Source organism: Hylaeus anthracinus, unplaced genomic scaffold, assembly GCF_026225885.1.
Source record: "Hylaeus anthracinus isolate JK02 unplaced genomic scaffold, UHH_iyHylAnth1.0_haploid 0, whole genome shotgun sequence".
Lineage (NCBI taxonomy): Eukaryota > Metazoa > Arthropoda > Insecta > Hymenoptera > Colletidae > Hylaeus > Hylaeus anthracinus.
Window position 1 is genome coordinate 23,712,410 of NW_026533254.1, and position 18,964 is coordinate 23,731,373.

Sequence of the window (18,964 nt, forward strand, 5' to 3'; positions counted from 1 at the left end):
GTCATATTGGTCCGCCGTGCAATAGAATTCCGATCGTCGAATAATCTTGTGGTTGGTAGCTCAAAACTTGTACAATGTGATTTCTAGGCGATTAGAGTCTAGAGAAATGGGTTCCTCGAGACGATAATCCTCCAGTTATATTGCTCCCCCGACCAGAATTTTAATTTTTACGTACTTATAGTAACAAATGACGAATAAAATCAACCTACTGCGACATATTCTCGACATTTCTTCGATTAAGCAGTATAATTTACGTTTCTTGATCGAACAGGTCGTTGCATAGGAAAGAGTGACGCGCCTCGAACCTCGACCCTGAATTTCCAACGGATATCTCTCTCGCCATGTGCGTTCGACATTCACGGACGAACGGTAAATTTCCGTGGCCTCCAAAAGGAAAATGCCAGTTAGGACTCATGAAACGGGTACGAAACGAGGGAACGGAATGCTCGAAAGTTTTTTTTTCTAAATGATAGAGGGTCAGCCGATAAGTTAACATTGAGTTTGACGTTGAAGACTGCAAATTGGAGTTTGATTTATCCTACGATCCTTCACGCTCGATGACAAGACTTGAGTTGCAAATCCATTAATATCGCCTAAGAATTCAATGACCTACTGCAGGCCATTCGAGTTTCCTCCATCATGTGCAAGCCGGGGATTGTGCAAATGCATTCCTAGTCCCAGCGTTCGTTTAAGTCGCAATCGCGGTTCAGAGCTTGTTTGCTAACAGCGAGGCAGTCACATCGATTTCTATTCCACGGTTCTGAACACGCACCATAGATTTAATATGAAACATTCGATCCCTGTTTGGAATTGCTTCTCTTCCATACATAAGAGTTCACTTTTTAAGATCTGCATATATATAAACGATCAGGTTGAGTGGAACTCGTTAGCTAGAAACTCAATCAGCTAAACAGTTGCGGATCTCATTAGCAACCAGCTTTAAACTAATGTTCCGTGGATGAAAAATGTCTTCCAAAGGCGAGAAATTGTGCATTCTAACTATGGTAGAATTATTGCCGTCGTTAAGACGCTCGTGTTTTTATTAATGATAAACGGAGCAAGTTCCCGTTAGACGACGAGGAAAGGAGCTGAACGTCCATCGAGGAGTGCATCGATGATAACCGGAAATTAGATCACATCCTGTGACGTGGAAGATCGCGCCTGGCAACCAGAGGGGGGCTCATCGCACTGTTACCGTAATACGGTGGGGTAATTAGGCCTGGTCGTCCCATTCATCGAAAGAAGTGCAAAATCCTCACAATGAGGTATTCAAATGCTCGAGTCTCGTGGCTCCATTTGCATGTGATGAGGTAATATCGGGGCTAAGTGTTGCTCTGGAACCGCGATGAGTCTCACGGTGGCTGCGTTTATTGTCTTTTCCTAGATTCAACGATATCCCCTTTGATCTAACCAAACTTGTATCGTTGTTACGTAAACGAGGAAAGCGTGTATGTATCAAGAATATTTTGCAAGGGCGAGATGCAGCGTCACGGAAGCTTCTGCAGGAACATGGTCGCCAGACGTTACTGTGCGTAATATCGAGCGCAGGTTTTTTTGCGGTAAAACGTGACATCGACACCTAGGCGGATGTGTACGTCGATATCCGCAACGAAAGCGAACGAAAGTCTTCCTTTTGTCGGTGATTCGTTCACCCGTGGGATAATGAAATTAAGATCCATTTGTGGTTACATAATCCAGCTCTAAGCACTCCTATTTCGCAAGATTTCTTGCAATTTATACGGTTAATTTCATACCATTCGTGTTCGTATACGAGTCCATGTATCATTTTATGATACGTATATGGTACAGAAAGTTGATTCAATCAAGAAACTTGACATTGGAAGTCGTTAACCCGTAATAGGTTGCGCAAAACCTGCTCCGAAGAGCGTCTTCGTGCCTCGAATCGAGACGGCTCGGGCAGCCATTGTGTATCGATTACCAATTTCGTCCAGAAGCGGAAGTCGTCGTGAAAGTCCATCTACGGCGCCGGAAACCATCGTCGGACAATACCAACCGGTACATCGGTCCGTGATAACCGTATCGGTAAAGTTCGTCGACATTTCAGTGTCGAATCCTAAAAATGGCGTCTCGCCGTCCCCAGAAATAAGATTATTACTTAATATAGGTTGCTTAACTCGTGACACAACAGAGAAAAGGTCGATTTCGCGTAACGATATGAATAATTAATTTACGACGACTTTCTTTCGTCTTCCTTCCCAAAGAAAGCGTTGTATTTGAAAAAAGTGGGGGGACTAGTCTTTCAACTTGGCTGGACTGTGGATGTTTGTGCAAATTTATGTTGCCACCGATACAGAAAACAGTAGAATACAGCATAATTCAGGATAATACTGCAAAATACAGCAGAAGTCAGAATAATACAACGAAATAGAGCAGAATTCAGGATAATATAACATATATTATTGTTGATATTTTATATAATTCTGCATTTGCGCCCATTCTTATCTCATATGTATTTCTATTTCCCATAAGTGAATGATAAGAATGATGAATACTTGTGATCACGCTCGTTCCAACCAGGCATCGAAGTCTCCGACTCGAGGAACCGCATTAGAGGGAAAGTGCGCAACAAAAGAGCAATTAATTGGGCAATTTGCCTGATCACTGATACACTTTCACGATTAAAAGTACACAATTCGATGATAGGCCAATGAGGATGTAACATCGTTCCAACTAATAATATAACGGTTACCTTCGATAAGAATCGAGGTCCACGGATTGTAATTTGAGACACGACGCGTTACGAGTACGCCATGCGGTTAATTTATGTTGTGCCAGCTGTTAAAATTGTATCTCCAAGGGATCCAGTTAGAAAGTATGTTTCCAGTATCATCGTAATTACCGTTTTACCAGCACTTCCTGGTTACGTTGAAACCGTTATTTGGCACAGTGTCTAGAGAGATAAATTTCCCCGCAGGATGTAGATACGATACGCTGCGAGCGGCGTCGAATCGATAAGTACTGCAAACTACCGTACGCCTCGCCGCAATAAGCAGCTATGTATGTAAAAAAAAAAAAAAAAAAAAAAAAAAAGAAACATACACAGACGCAGGTGTAACCTCTGGAACACGATTTGTCTTGGAACTATGGCTGATCGAATTATTAATTATTATTAAACAACACAGGAAATTTTGAAACGGTCGTAAAGATCCCAACTAGACAACGCAGGAAGTGACCGAGTAAAAGCTAATTAATGCACGGATAAGGCGCGGTTCATTAACGAGTGATAATCGTCCCTTGTCACGTGAGAGACGCAAATGAAAAGGACGAACAGCGAAGAGGAAATCGCGATATGAGGCTGTAGGTCAGTACTAGAAAGTATTCGGATTTCCTGGTTGCTGGCACGAAACGGTGCGTGCAAAAACCGAGCGAGGACTCCCAGGGCTCGGCGCGTTTCAAACGCGATGGCGCGGACCGAACAATCGTCGTTGCTCCAACGAATTCCCGGAACCAGATTCTGCGACTGTTTCGCAAAAAATCGCGACGGGTGGAAAGGCAAATAGCGTGCATCAAAATAGTTGTTTCGTGGATTTATTTAATGGAGGATTTCGACAAGACCTCACTCGACTGTTCTTTGATTAAATATGAACCGTATGAGCCTACTTCGATTTAAATTGACCGTCTTAGTTTTACGAAAAACTATATAAAAATTATGTAATTATAACGTAGAACAGCGTGTGGAAGTCGCACTAAAGTCATGAGAATGTCTGCAGGGACAATCTTCCGGGAGCCATCGCGACTCTTCGTCGCTTCCTGCGACATTATCTCCGCGATCATTCTGTTTACCGATTTTAATAAGTTCCGTGCATATTTCGTGGCGTCTACGAGACTGGCGTGCCGATCGAGGCCTCCGCGGTGGAAAGAGCGTAATGCGCCATAGCAACAGCGCGAAGAACAAGAACAAGGCTCTTAATTTGATATACTCTAATTGCCGCGTCCAGTTAACCCGCGTTCTTCTCGAATCCATTCCTTTTCTACTCTATAAACTTCCATCTTTTTTTTCTTTAGTCACTGTACCTTTCCAGCTGAATTAATTTTCTAAAAATGGCGTGGAAGTGCCCGAACGACCTCTTCAAGGCTCATACGCGGTCGTTTCTTTAGTTCTATTAAATATTATTCCATTTTTACTTATTTTAATCAGTTTTCAGTATCTGCAACATTCGCATTATTTGCAATATTTTCAACACTATTTTTGCTAAATTCCTGCCGCGTTTCCCATCGTGATCGATGGATCGCAGGACTGTTGGAAAGCTGTCGCGCAACCCGTTCCTTCAGCCGGTCTTAAAGGCGGGCTCGACGAGTATCGAACGAGGATCGAACAGTCCGAACGATTGCACGTGCGCAGCGCACGTATACGTTCGCGCGACGAGTTGCGGCTAATTGCGAGGGGATAAGAATGACGCAACCTCCTCGACGGCGGACGGACTGTAAACTCGTGGGAAATGCATCGCGGTACACCCGCCAATCGTGAGGAGCGCGTTGCCAGCCGCGTGGAATCGCGAAAGTTTATTATTTTGTGACGAGGAGAGTTCGTCGCCGTTATACAGTCGCTTTTATGCAACGTTCCATTGTTCTTTTTTCGAGTCGGACCGATACGACCAACTGAAGCGCGCGACGGTTCGTGCCTGCCATTTTGGGGTCATTGAGAGACGAAGAAAATTAAGATGGGAAGTTTTGGGGTAGTAGAAGCTTGGGGAAGTTGGTCTTCAATAGGTCGTGTATTTTTTCTTGAAGTAGAAGGTGATTTCTTGCTAAAACCTCAGTAGCGCCACAGGTGGAGGCGCTACTGAGAACCTCGGTCTTAAATTGGTTTCTCAGTCTCTGTATCAAAGACCCCATCTGTTTTCAACAACACAATCTTCAAAAGCCCCAGAAAACCATTAACAAAAGCCATCTTCGTCTCTTTCTAGGAACTCAGTCCACTTCCCTACACACCGCGTGTAACAGTGCGCGCATTAACATACAGCGCAAATCGACTCGAAATGTTCTCCTTTCACGCTGCACAGGGCCTTCAATTAAAACAGAGCCCAGACAATGCAGCGACAGCCGCTCGATAACGCTAACGGTACACCCGAGGGGCATCACTCCGCGATACCCTTTCGTATATAATTAGGTCGTTCGTCTAATCACCGATTCAGCGATGGTTAGGTTTATCTTCGTGCCTTGGGATCCTCGGATGCGTAGTAATTCAACCAACGACGACGCTAGTCGCCCGGAATACCCGTTAGCCGCGATCGACAGGAAGTCTGCATCGCCTAAGCCGGCCACGCTGCGAGATTACGTTTACGCTCTCAGGAAATCTGGCCGAACTGGGTATGTGAGTTAAACGCCTCTGCGCGCCACCTTCACCCGGTGACTGTCGATAATCGACCGTCCGTAGCTGGCATAACGGTTCTCAATGGAATACGTCATCTCTCGTGTCTTTGCCGCGTCGAAGAACAGCGTACATGCGCGTGGTTGTCGAGGATGAGGGAACAAGAAAAACGAAGGCCTTCCTCTGCCATTGGAACTGGTTTGATGACGTTTCAGTAATATTTGAAATAGTTGCCGCTAACGTAATTTTTCTTGAAATTACTTGGCCTTTGTGGAGATTAATTAAACGATCGTAATTAAGTGTTTGTTATCCTCTTGCATCTCGTTTAACGACGTTCGACTGGATTTGGAGGATGTTTGAAATGGCGACAGGTCAAAAGGTTTTTCTTGAAATTGCTTGGCCTTTATGAAGATTAATTAAACGATGATAATTAAGTGTTTGTTATCCTCTTGCATCTCGTTTGACGACGTTTGACTGAATTTGAGGAATGTCCGAAATGAGCCAGGTCAAACCAATGGCTGATCTAACAATTAACTAATTTAATTTGCTCCTGATACGTCTTGCGTCTGGTTTGATGACGTTTGACTATATTTAGGTGATTTTTGAAAAGGGGCAAGCCAAAAGAATGGCTGATCTAACAATAAGCTAACGAATTTGACCTCCTCCTGATATAATCCGATGGATATATCCTTCCTTCCCGAAGACGTGCCGCACAGAGCATCGTCATTAAATAATAACTCGCTGCCCACGGAGATTTATCACGGTTCTCGGTTACGCGGCAAGGTATGCAACTGCTGTGCCACAATTCAGCCGCAGAAACCGTAAGGAATTTTATGGGAACCGGTGTAGATCCTATACACAGTAGAACGACCGCGTCTTCCGCGTCTTTTCCACTGTACGAAAAGTCTCATTAAAGTCTTTCAGTGAATGTTGATTGGCATTCGCGTTCACTTTACTTGTTATTCATCATTTCTTCAACCGTTGAATCTCGTTCGCCTTTCGATACTGCGTTTTTGGTCCTCGGGTGGTTTCACTTTCTCAATTATTTTCTCGTTTCTGAATAACGTTAACAAAAAACGTTCCGACGTAGAAATTTAGAATTGGACCGATTTAGGACCGAATAAAAATTGCGCTGCCTCAACAATTTAATTACTCGTCTTCTTTTATGTTACCTTGAAAGAATTCTGGTCTATACGATGGCCTCGTTTAGCTCATTTATAACACTTTCCCCCCCAGAGTGTGCGTTTTCCATCCAGTCAGCATAAATTAAACCGTCGATGCTAACGAGCAGCCAGTGTAAACGAAGCGTTTCTTTCTGTTGCAGGAATATGCTGATAAGAGAATTGGCGGCCGTGTGGGTCGCCGTCCTCTTGTGCCATCTTCAGCTAACGGAGTCTCAGGTGAGCGTTTGATTATTATTCCGTCACGGTTTGCCGATCACATCGCGGACAGCATTGTTTAAGCCACGAACCGCACTTGCCTGTCAATTATTTCACGCTACCATCTTCGATGCTACGAACCATCCCGATCGTCCCTGAAAAGAAAACCTTTTCGTTAGCCGAATGAATTTTTATGAAATAGTCTAGAATACTTTGACAATCACAAGTCGCAATATTTTTAACGATGTTCTCAGACCTATAATCGTTCTAGCGTTCAACACATTAACTAATAAACTCCGTGTAATCGATCGTGCCTCGTTGGAACATCCAATCGCAATAAAGCACATTTTATTAACCATAACCGAAAAGGGAAAATTGAACCCCGAGGATTAAATAACCTCATACGTTCCTTCGAGCGCTGCAGAAATCGCGCGATAAACGCGAAAAGTAATTTCCAGGTTGTGATTCGAGCCTCGTCCAATGGCGTGCGAGCACGCATCAGGCGCATCACGCAACGGCACGTAATTGCGGCCGGGGGAACGAAAATCGGCATCGGGGAGAATTTTCTCGTGTGCCGCGAGATAAGATGTTGCCTAGAATTCTTGAGAAATTGAACCGCGGATTATGAAGTAATTGGCATGTAGTCTCCACAAGGAGTTACCACTGGCCACCGTGAATTGTGGCGTGCGCGAGGTGAAAGTGAATTTCAGCGTGGATTCGCGTGCACGCATGCGCACTGGCCGACGCGCCAATAATGTTAGCGTACGTTGCAACATTTTGTGTACAGGAAGTGTATAGAATCGCTAGACAAAGTTCAAGAGAAATTTAGCTGTTCGAGAAGTAAATCAAGAAACTTCGGAGGCAAATAAATGTTATCTACCCTCGTTGAGGTCATTCTTAAAGTAATGCACTGGTTTGATTATTATTCTTGAGGATGACCTCCATGGAGGTCGAAAATGTTTGCTCGCAGATTAATTACCGTCTCGTACAGCGCTCTTGCATTCTTCCGCTTGGTAAATTCATAAAGCAGTTCGTATGACGAAACGCGAAACTTGATATAAAACACGAGTTCCATTGGCAGCAAGGTGAGCTATCTGAACTAGAAACAGTAGTCAGCTAAGGTCTCAGCGTATTATTTTCACTAGTCACACGAGATTAAATTCACGTGAGACGCGTAGGTTACTTATGCAATCTCGTTCTTTAATACGAACTTGCGTAACATTGAATAAAAATTCAATTTAGACACAGAATTTGTCAAAATATACCGTGACGTCTCAAAATTCACGCTTTGCTTGATATCTTACTGCAACCTTCCACCGTTCTCAGGTTGCCGGGCCTCCAACGGCCATTTGTGGAACTAAAACCGTCGCGTTCCATTTTGCCTCTTATCATTTTTAACAGTGGCGATCTTACGCAGATCTGGCGGTCGTTCGAGACGAAACAGCGCATTGTTATTCCCCAGAGAGAGAAAGTGAAGATGAAATCAGAGGATCTCGACTCTGCGCCCGTCTTTGGCGGAAAGCACGGCTCGTACGGTGGAAACCGATGGGTCTCGACGCTCTCGACTCCTTTTCATCGGTGTTCGCGGGTACGAGCACCGGAATATCAGTGACATAACGGTGACTGCATTCTTGAGGGAGGTGCGAGTCGCAACCGACCGCTGAATGCACGGGAAAGCTGGCGCTGAAGGTTCCACGCCATTGCGCGACGATCGCTGACAAGCCACGAGGAATAATTCGCTGCTTCAAGGCGCGTTTACCTAACCAACACCATCTCGGGACTAATTTTTCGATCCTCTCGTAATATGAACAATTGGTACGAGAAAATTCACAATGCTGTATTGAAACAAATTATATGGAAATGTTTAATAAGTTCGTACCATGGTAAAGCTGTGGTGTCGGGACCTTTAAACTTTTAGATCTTGCGATTATGTGACTTGTGATTGTAATGTATGTCTCAATTCCGTAACCTATGATTTAAGTCGCGCTCACTTGGACCATAGTTGATCGCGTAACCCCTTTATTATAAGCTAAGAGGCAATAACATCGAAAATATTTCTCTTTCACCAAGTGACCTTAAACTACAAGTGAGAACGGGGCTTAAGGTCCACCATCCCGCAGTTCAACTCGAGCGTAAACGTTAGAGCCTAGCTCAACTCTCTGCTTGGGTTATAATTATATATTGATTATATTTTTCATTCAATAATTGACCTTAAGCTTCAAGTGAGAACGGGGCTTAAGGTCCGCCATCCCGCTGTAGACGTTTATGCCTAGCTCAATTCTCTGCTTGGATTATAACATTGATTATATTTCTCTTTCACCAAGTGACCTTAAGCTGGAAGTGAGAACGAGCTTAAGGTCTACCATCCCGCAGTTCAATTCGAGCGTAGAGCCTAGTCTAACTCTCCTTCGATAAAAAAAGACCCACTTTCCTCTTCGCGCTTCGCCACCTTGCAACCGACGACAATAGTGTCATCCTTTTACGTAATCCGCGGTCGTAACTCGCGGCAAGTTCCCGCGATACTTCCTACGATTCATCGCCGTTATCCCACGATAAGTCTTCAGTCTGGTGCTTCGACGTTTCGTCAGTGGGTAATAGCACCGGGTTAATTGCAAAATGGCGCACGCACAGACTCGCGGAAGGAATCCTTGTTTGCGGGTGAAATCTGTGCCAGAGATTCGAATCGACGCGTAGCGTGTAATTGGATCGAATATTACTCGTTAACGAGACCGTGCATGCACTTTCGACCCTGCGGGAAATAATTTGAGAATATGAAAATTTATCGCGGCAACTCGCCGTCCATTTGGCGAGATAAATTATCGGAAAGTAGCATGGACGATCAGGCCCTTTGAGTTACGACGCTGTAAAACCGTTTCCAAAGCATTCCTTTATCTCTTTGTTGCAGGTTCCTGCCACGAACGTCTTCACCTGTCCGAATGGTGAGTAGCTTCGCAGCTTTTTCTGGTTTTCTATGGTCACTGGGGCAGGTAAACATTCTGAGCCTTCGGTTACCTTGAAAAGGTCGCACCCGGAGCCTGGCCAGGTAGACTGCCGAACGAGTGGACCGAGGTCATGCTCTTGGGCGATTTAAGACTCTTTCACAACGTGCAGACGTGGCTCATGGATCCTTGCCTCAGGAATTATTATAATTATTTAGATACGAGACTTTTGGTGACGTGGGCGACATGCTAATTATTAATATGCGTGGACAGACGATGGAACTCGAGAAATATCGAAGCAAACGACGCACCCAGTGCGAGGGACAATGAGGATAAGAGTTCGGCCGTTCGTAACGTTGCTCCACTTTTCCTCGTCGCTGCCAGTTGCAATTAAGTAGGTTGCACGTATCAGTACGAAGCTTCTTGATCGTTGACCGTGTTCTGTCGCGTGCGTTTGAGATATTTCAAGCTCGATCGAGGCGCCCAGAGGAACGATGCTTTTCGCCCAAGGGGATTCCGTCGAGGCCAGTCTCGAAAACAACTTTATTTTACACTCGCGACCCAAGGCCTCGAAAGTGAAGCGTTTGGCGTTTCGACTTCGACGGTCTCAGCATGTGACGTGCAAAAAGACACGATATATTAAACCTGTGCGTCATCGAACCTCGAAGTGAGTGAAAAATATTGTTCAAGGGGGAATCATTCAAAAATGATACATGCAATATTCAATTATACAAGCGTGGGCAATGTACGATAGTAGTGAGGGCATATAACCAGCTCCACAAGAATGATCATTGATGTCTCCATCGCGCGTTGAAATCTCAAGATCTTGTTATTCAAAGTGCAGTACGTTCCCTTGTGAAGATAAAAATTCTGAATATTCTTTAATTAACTGCTATGATTCTAGAATTTGTTTACTTTCACTTCGAGATTCGTTGCACCCAAAGAACCCCGTTCAAACGATGGCCACCCTTGGAGCCCTTGTTATTTAGAAACATTCAGCAGCCCTATGGTTGGAAACAGGCTCTGGTCCCGCACCTGGCCCAAAATTCTCGACCTGCTACACAATAATGGCATACCGATGCCGTAGGATCACACAGGTAGACGCGGGGGGGAAGAGGGTCGAGAAACAAGACGGCATTCCTAAACCGTGAATCCTTCTCCAACGTCGCGTCGAGCGCTACAGCTCGTCCTCGTCGTATGTAAACTGGCGACCCTAAAAATACACCTCGCGAATTCACGTCACGGTTATCCACCTTCCACGAGGTAAACTCGAGCGAGCACGCGCGCGCATCGTCCTCGAACGGGATTCCAAAAAGTGGAGCATCCGGCAACATGTTCCGCGACTGATCACCCGTCGTCTTCTACGCGAGAGCCTATCCAGGGTCTACTAATAATAGAACTTACAATAAACTATTTGCGTGGTATAGAAGCGAAAGATGCGAAGAAATTGTTTTCTTTTTTATTATTTTGGAATTATTAGATATTCTTCATAAACTTATTTTCGGGAAGTTAATAGCAGATGAAGTTGATTTTTGGAATATTCTAGCCGGGATACGCTATTGCTCGATCGAGAAATGTTAATAGGCGCGAGAGGTACAGGGTACAGCATACGTTGTACCAACATGGCCGTTTGACCTTTTAAAAGAAAGGAAGGCCGACGGCGCGTTTATCGCGGCGAGTCTAGCTCAAATTGCGTGGAGGAATCATCGATGCCACGTATAATATCAACGAGCACGCGAAGAAGCTCTTGTATGTAAAATATCGAAGGCGCAGCTTCGTATTAAATTCTCCTACCAAAAATGATATTGTAGTTTATTAGAAGATCTTATATCTCGAGCATCTTATATCTCGCGAAGCAACGTTTCGAACGACCTGAATTTTCTATCGCTGGAGTCGATCGAAGCCGTTTGTCGATCTAAAAGCTGTTCGAGGCTATAGAATCGACTCGTCACAGCCATAACGGAAAAAGAACACGGTTACTCGTAACACTTTTGATTTCCAACGGCCTATTCTCGAAGAATCATAAAACAAGTAGGATAGTCGGCGAGGCGATCTCGCGTGGCACCAATCGATTTCTCGGTAACCAGACTGAGATACCAGTTTCCTGAACATCCGTGTGCAACGCGCTTGTCTGATGAACGTGTCCGCGTCCTCGTCGAAGAGACGCACAATCTCAGAAACACCAAGTCATGGAACAAATCGTTCGATTCATTTTTATGGACAAATATTCATAAATCTAAGGAAAAATGCTTTCAACAAAGAACGACAGATGGCGGCCTAACGAAAAATGTATCATAGATAGAGACACTGCAATTTCGATTCCCAATGTAAACAAAATTCTGTTCGACGAAAAAGAAGTCCTATTTGGTAGGCGGATGAGTCATATGTCCCTGACAGCTGGTCTCTGACTTCTCAATTGGAACGGTCAACAACGCGAGGAAGCGAAGACGTTTCACTCATTCTCCTCCGCGATGTTACCTGTTTACCCACCGACCTACCTTTGACTCTGTACGCACACACGGTGCATCGCACTAAAAACGATCCAGGTCGTCACGTCCGTCACTGTCTGTACAGGTCACCGGCTAACCGCGTTTCCCGCCGAAGATCTGTCACGTCACAGTACAACGCGCGTAACCAAATGGTTTAGGTAATAGAAGCTATGGAAGCTTATATACGAGAGGACTGAAAGGTTCTGGGCTCAACCAGGAAGGGCTAGAGGGCACTGAGCTCAGATACGGGGGGTTAGAGGATATTAGACTCAGATACAGAGGGCTAGAAGGTATTAGGCTCATATACAGGGGGCTAAAAGGTATTAGGCTCAGATACAGAGAGCTAGAGGGTATTAAGCTCAGATACAGGGGACTAGAGGGTATTAGTCTCAGATGGGGGGGTTAGAGGGTACTGAGCTCAGTTACAGGGTCTACAAGGCATTGGGCTCAGCTACCGAGGGGCTAGGGAGCACTGAGCTCAGATAAAGAGGGCTAGAGGGTATTAGACTCAGATACAGGGGGCTAAAAGGTATTAGTCTCATACGTGGGGGGCTAAAGGGCACTGACCTCAGATACAGGGGGCTAAAGGGTACTGTGTTTAACTACTGGGGGCTAAAGACACTGGGCACAGATGCAGGGAACTAACTGTCACTGGGTAGTTTGTACACTTGCTTGAACACAAAGTTCTATTACACTTGGTCACATGTGAGCCCTATTTCACTTCTTCGTGGCTTCCGCTATCATCCAATTAATACTCGGTTCTTTCTTCCTCAGGATGGGAGCTGAGAGGCATCCACTGCTACAAATTCTTCAACATCAGGCACTCCTGGGAGAAAGCGGCTGAACTATGTAGAAGGTGAGTCGATGGTTGGCTTTATATCCACGTTATTGGACGCTAGAATGGAACAAGGCATCGACGAATTGACGTGGGATTGTAGGTACGGCAGCGAACTGATGGTGGTGGAGTCCTACAGCGAGAACAACATGTCCGCAAGCATGATCGGCCGGCATTTGGATCGTTACTGGTTAGGTCTTGCCTCCCTAGACGATCTGCGGACCAACACGCTCGAATCGGCGGCTGGAATGCTCGTCTCCCAATACGCAGGTACGTAGAATTCCATTTCGACTTGCCGGTGCAATTAGAGACTTTTGAGGTCCGCGTAAGAGTGCCTAGCGTACAGTACTTGCGGGAAAGGGATCGATACGTTGCCCTCTAGCGACGAGTATGGAAGGCACACTACGATCGAACTTGTCCATACACGTGTGCGCGCCGGCAGGTTTCCATCGAGGTCACGGAAACGCGGAACTACCGCGATGTACACAGCACGAAGACACACTTTTCCCACAACAATGCCCAGATAACGCCGCTTTTACGTCCGACGCGACGCAAACAGTAATTTCCATGTCTTGCGCGTTATGCGTGCATTTGCATAATGCTTCTTTCACTTTGGCTTTTGCTTGGTCTATCTGGACCTGAAAGTCATCATCGGAATCTGTTCACTTTTCTCGTCGAGGAGTGAGTCAACTCCTGGAATGAAAATACTAGATCCCTGGATAAATGAACGCCTCTTGTGATCCTTTACCCGGGTGTTCAACGTTCCTCTTCCGTCCAAATTTTCGTGAAACAAGCGCTGCAGTAGGGCTCAAGTGTTCTTGTATTCAGGTTTCTGGGCGTCGAAGCAACCAAATCCGCAATCAGGTGAATGCGTGGACGTCGCTTTGATGGATGACCGTCAAACGTGGGAGCTGACCACGTGCGAATCGTTGCTTCCCTTCATGTGTCGAGCTAACGCCTGTCCTGCGGGTAAGTAATCCCAACCGTGACGAAAGTTGAATCGACGGATCACCTGTGTCTCACGCTGTCAATGTATTCGTGTGGTCAGGTTCGTTCCATTGTTCGAATGGCAAGTGCGTGAACGCAGCGTTCAGGTGCGACAAGCAGGACGACTGCGGCGATTATTCAGATGAAATAGACTGTCCTGCTAACTGTCAGTTTTACATGGCGAGCAGCGGCGACGTGGTCGAGAGCCCTAATTATCCCCACAAATATGCACCCCTCAGCAACTGCAAGTGGACCCTCGAGGGTCCCCAGGGCCACAACATCCTCCTACAGGTACGCAACGTCGCGTAATTTATTCGAGAGGTGTAGTATCGATGTTTCACGGAACACGATTTCTAGTTTCAAGAGTTCGAGACGGAGAAGAGCTTCGACATAGTGCAGATCCTGGTCGGTGGCAGAACGGAAGAGAAATCCGTGAATCTCGCGACCCTGTCGGGCAAGCAGGAGCTCAGCAACAAGCTGTTCGTGTCCGCCTCGAATTTTATGATTATTAAATTCAGCACGGACTCCTCGGTGGAGAGGAAAGGGTTCCGCGCTTCTTGGAAAACCGAGCCGCAAACCTGCGGCGGTGTTCTACGAGCGACACCTCAAGGACAGGTGCTCACGTCACCAGGATATCCGCAGAATTATCCCGGTGGCTTGGAATGTCTCTACATCCTGCAGGCTCAGCCAGGCCGCATCATGTCGTTGGAGGTGCGTAACTTACGCGTAAAACTGTTCATTTCCACAAAACAACCGGTTGTGATTTGACCATTCCACGTGATGGTTTCAGATCGAGGACTTGGATCTCGAGATGAACCGCGATTACATCCTCATCAGGGACGGTGACTCACCGATGAGCAGTCCTATCGCCCGATTAACAGGGAAGTCCGAGGATAACCCAACGGTGATAATGTCTACCGGGAATAGCTTGTACCTTTACTTCAAGACCAGCCTTGGCGATTCGAGGCGGGGCTTCAGCATTCGTTACACGCAGGGCTGCAAAGCCACGATCATCGCGAGAAACGGAACGGTTCAGTCGCCTTCGTTCGGCTTGAACGACTATCCTAACAATCAGGAGTGCTTGTACAGGGTGAAGAATCCGCAGGGAGGCCCGCTGTCCTTGAAATTCGTTAACTTCAACGTCCACAAGACTGACTTCGTGCAGGTAACACGCGTTTTCGGTATCGATGAAACTTCCCGACAGGGGCACACTCCGAGTTCTGATTTATGAATCCACTTTGTAGATATACGATGGTCCAAACACGAACGGACTACGTTTACATCCCGGGAATGGATTCACATCCAACACTAGGCCAAAGATTACGCTCACCGCTGAAAGCGGAGAGATGCTTGTTAGGTTCACCTCTGACGCCTTGCACAGCAGTCCTGGATGGCAAGCAGAGTTCTCAGCAGGTAACTTGAAAGCCTCCGAGTGATTTCTGATCGTTTAGTTGCGCGATTGTTTCGATCACGGATGATTTTGTATTTCCTCAGATTGTCCACAACTTCAGTCTGGCGAAGGTGCTCTGGCTTCCAGCAGGGACACTGCTTTTGGTACAGTGGTGACATTCTCCTGTCCCTTGGGTCAAGAATTTGCAACTGGCAAACCGAAAATGACTACAGAGTGTCTGCCAGGTGGGAACTGGTCGGTAACGTACATCCCTAAATGCCAGGAAGTCTACTGCGGGCCTGTACCTCAAATAGACAATGGTTTCTCGATCGGGTCATCTAACGTCACGTACAAGGGCCTAGCTACTTATCAGTGCTACGCTGGATTCGCGTTTCCATCTGGTCGTCCTACCGAGAAGATTTCTTGTATGGCTGATGGAAGATGGGAGAAGAAACCTTCTTGCTTGGGTAAGTTGACTGCAGTTATTCAAGTGCCATCATCAATGAGGATAATCTTCATGTTACACCAATACGTTTCTTTTACAGCCTCTCAGTGCTCTCCGCTTCCGGAGGCTCCTCACTCGAACATCACTATTCTGAACGGAGGCGGTCGCAGTTACGGAACGATTGTTAGATTCGAATGCGAGCCAGGATACGTCAGAAGTGGACATCCAGTAATTCTTTGCATGAGCAACGGAACATGGTCCGATGAAGTGCCGACGTGTTCTCGTAAGTACCTTCTTCTATGCAAGTGGTCAATTCGCAACAGGTTGCACAAACCGACGCCTCCGAGTTTCAATTGTTGATATCTTGTTGTGTAGGAGCAAAATGTCCATTACTGCCCACGATCAAGAACGGTTTCGTCGTCGACACGACCAAGGAGTACTTGTATGGCGATGAAGCCAGGGTGCAGTGCAACAGAGGCTACAAACTTTCAGGATCCAACATCATCCAATGTGGGCCCGACCAACGTTTCGACAATGTTCCCACTTGCGAAGGTAAGATTGTCCAAAGTCTAGCGTCGAACTTCTCCGTACTTGTGAATTCAATGTTCCAGATATAAACGAGTGCGCGTCGAGTCAATGCGACCTAGCCTCCACCGAGTGCATAAACAACCCTGGTGCATTCACGTGCAAATGCAAGTCAGGCTTCGCTCCAACTATGGAATGCAGGCCTATAGGTGATCTTGGACTCATCAATGGAGGTATTCCCGACGAATCGATCACCGTCTCGAGTTCTGAGAATGGCTACACTAGAACTGTGAGTAACTGCATGTAATAAATTAACCTGCAATCTAATTTAAACTTGACCCTACTAACCGTTGATCCTTCCTATATTTAACTCTAAGGGCGTCCGTCTGAACAATGGCGATGGTTGGTGTGGCAACAATATCGAACCAGGGACGAATTGGGTGATGATCGACATGAAAGCACCAACGATCATTCGTGGTTTCCGGACGCAAGTTGTCGCGAGGGTGGACGGCAACATTGCGTACACTTCAGCAGTCAGAATTCAATATACGGACGATCTGACGGACACCTTCAAGGATTATACGAACCCTGATGGCACACCAGTAGAGTTCAGGATACTGGACCCTACTCTCTCCGTCTTGAACTTGCCAGTGCCCATCGAAGCGCGTTACATAAGGTTTAGGATACAGGATTACGTGGGTGCGCCTTGTATGAAGCTCGAAATAATGGGATGCACTCGTCTGGAGTGTACTGACATCAACGAATGCGCCACCAACAACGGTGGCTGCCACCAGAAGTGCATCAACAACCCAGGCAGCTACGCCTGCATGTGCAATACGGGCTTCGAGTTGTACAAAACCAACGGGACGGCTGGCTTCAACGTCGAGAAGTACGAAACTGGTGAGAGGGATGGAGATATCTATCAGAAGAACAAGACTTGCGTACCAGTTATGTGCCCATCTATATCGGCACCTGAAAATGGAAAACTCTTGTCAACCAAGGTATGAATTTTGTACACGATCAAACCGACATTTTGGTAATTACTATTCCAATTATTTGTATAGGAACAACATCACTTCGGTGACTTAGTGAAATTCCAATGTAACTTCGGCTACGTGTTGTCCGGTTCATCTGCCGTCATCTGTACGTCCAGTGGAGCTTGGAATGGGACGACACCAGACTGTCAATGTGAGTAATTAGTTACTGTGCAAGTATCCAATACGTGGCGACGTGTCGTTAATGTTAAAAATATATTTCCAGATGCGAAGTGCGTGTCTCTACCAGACGACAAGAACGAGGGCCTATCGGTGATCCGCAGCGACGAGGCAAGTGTCCTGGTACCCTTCAAGCAAAACGTCACATTGAAGTGCGGCAGTAACGGACGTTACCTGCGGAACACAGCTAGCTCTGGCTTCCGTCAATGCGTCTACGATCCTAAACCAGGCTTGCCAGACTACTGGCTATCAGGATCGCAGCCAGCCTGTCCACGAGCTGACTGTGGAAAGCCTTTGCCAACGCCTGGGGCCGAGTACGGGCAGTATTTAGACACGAAATATCAATCATCATTCTTCTTTGGTTGCCAAGACACGTTCAAATTGGCTGGACAAACGAATCGTCACGACAATGTCGTTAGGTGCCAGGCGAATGGCATTTGGGACTTTGGCAATTTACGGTGCGAGGGTCCCGTTTGCGAAGACCCTGGTCGCCCGAGCGATGGCTACCAAATAGCCAGAAGCTACGAGCAAGGATCCGAAGTTCAGTTTGGTTGCAGTAGACCAGGGTACATTCTCATCAATCCCAGACCTATCGTTTGCGTTCGGGAACCAGAATGTAAAGTTGTGAAGCCCCTGGGATTAGCCTCTGGTCGCATTCCCGATTCTGCCATCAATGCGACCTCCGAGAGGCCGAACTATGAAGCTAAGAACGTTCGTTTGAACTCAGTGACAGGCTGGTGCGGCAAGCAAGAGGCGTTCACCTACGTCAGCGTCGATTTGGGCCAGGTATTCAGAGTGAAGGCGATCTTGGTGAAGGGTGTAGTGACGAATGATATCGTTGGAAGACCAACGGAGATCAGGTTCTTCTACAAGCAAGCCGAGGTTGAGAACTATGTGGTTTACTTCCCCAATTTCAACCTAACGATGAGGGATCCTGGGAACTACGGTGAATTGGCGATGATCACTCTGCCCAAATACGTGCAAGCGCGTTTCGTGATCTTGGGTATCGTCAGTTATATGGACAACGCTTGTCTGAAGTTCGAGTTGATGGGATGCGAAGAACCCGTGACGGAACCGTTGTTAGGTTACGATTATGGATTCTCCCCCTGCGTTGATAACGAGCCTCCAGTGTTCCAGAATTGTCCTCAACAACCAATAGTGGTACAGAAGGGAACCGATGGCGGGTTACTGCCAGTGAACTTCACCGAACCCACGGCTATCGATAACAGTGGTAGCATCGCTCGTCTAGAAGTCAAGCCTCACAGTTTCAGAACGCCTCTGCGAGTGTTCGAGGACACTGTAGTTAAATATGTGGCGTTTGATTATGACGGGAATGTCGCTATTTGCGAGATTAACATCACTGTACCTGGTCAGTATATAACCTCTTTTCACACTTCAATAAAATATATGTATTCCTCACTTTTGTGTA

At 46.4% G+C, this 18,964-nt stretch overlaps 1 protein-coding gene and 1 long non-coding RNA gene across 4 annotated transcripts in view; one reads left to right on the forward strand and one right to left on the reverse strand.

The window, feature by feature from the left end:
- Positions 1-6,636, reverse strand: part of LOC128893501 (uncharacterized) — a 13,486-nt gene extending 6,850 nt beyond the window's left edge. Inside the window, exon 1 of the long non-coding RNA XR_008461356.1 lies at positions 6,505-6,636. This is a non-coding gene — a long non-coding RNA (uncharacterized LOC128893501). The remainder of the gene's footprint in view (positions 1-6,504) is intronic.
- Positions 1-18,964, forward strand: part of LOC128893473 (sushi, von Willebrand factor type A, EGF and pentraxin domain-containing protein 1) — a 32,503-nt gene that overhangs the window by 3,409 nt on the left and 10,130 nt on the right. For all 3 annotated transcript variants that reach the window (XM_054154434.1, XM_054154439.1, XM_054154450.1), the window contains exons 2-17: positions 6,657-6,732; positions 9,617-9,650; positions 12,914-12,995; positions 13,078-13,244; positions 13,803-13,943; positions 14,023-14,252; positions 14,319-14,672; positions 14,752-15,126; positions 15,206-15,374; positions 15,456-15,818; positions 15,897-16,079; positions 16,172-16,348; positions 16,408-16,610; positions 16,699-17,322; positions 17,386-17,509; positions 17,582-18,904. In XM_054154434.1, coding sequence (XP_054010409.1) covers positions 6,661-6,732; positions 9,617-9,650; positions 12,914-12,995; positions 13,078-13,244; positions 13,803-13,943; positions 14,023-14,252; positions 14,319-14,672; positions 14,752-15,126; positions 15,206-15,374; positions 15,456-15,818; positions 15,897-16,079; positions 16,172-16,348; positions 16,408-16,610; positions 16,699-17,322; positions 17,386-17,509; positions 17,582-18,904 — 4,621 coding nt within the window. In that variant the 5' untranslated portion in view covers positions 6,657-6,660. The remainder of the gene's footprint in view (positions 1-6,656; positions 6,733-9,616; positions 9,651-12,913; positions 12,996-13,077; positions 13,245-13,802; positions 13,944-14,022; positions 14,253-14,318; positions 14,673-14,751; positions 15,127-15,205; positions 15,375-15,455; positions 15,819-15,896; positions 16,080-16,171; positions 16,349-16,407; positions 16,611-16,698; positions 17,323-17,385; positions 17,510-17,581; positions 18,905-18,964) is intronic.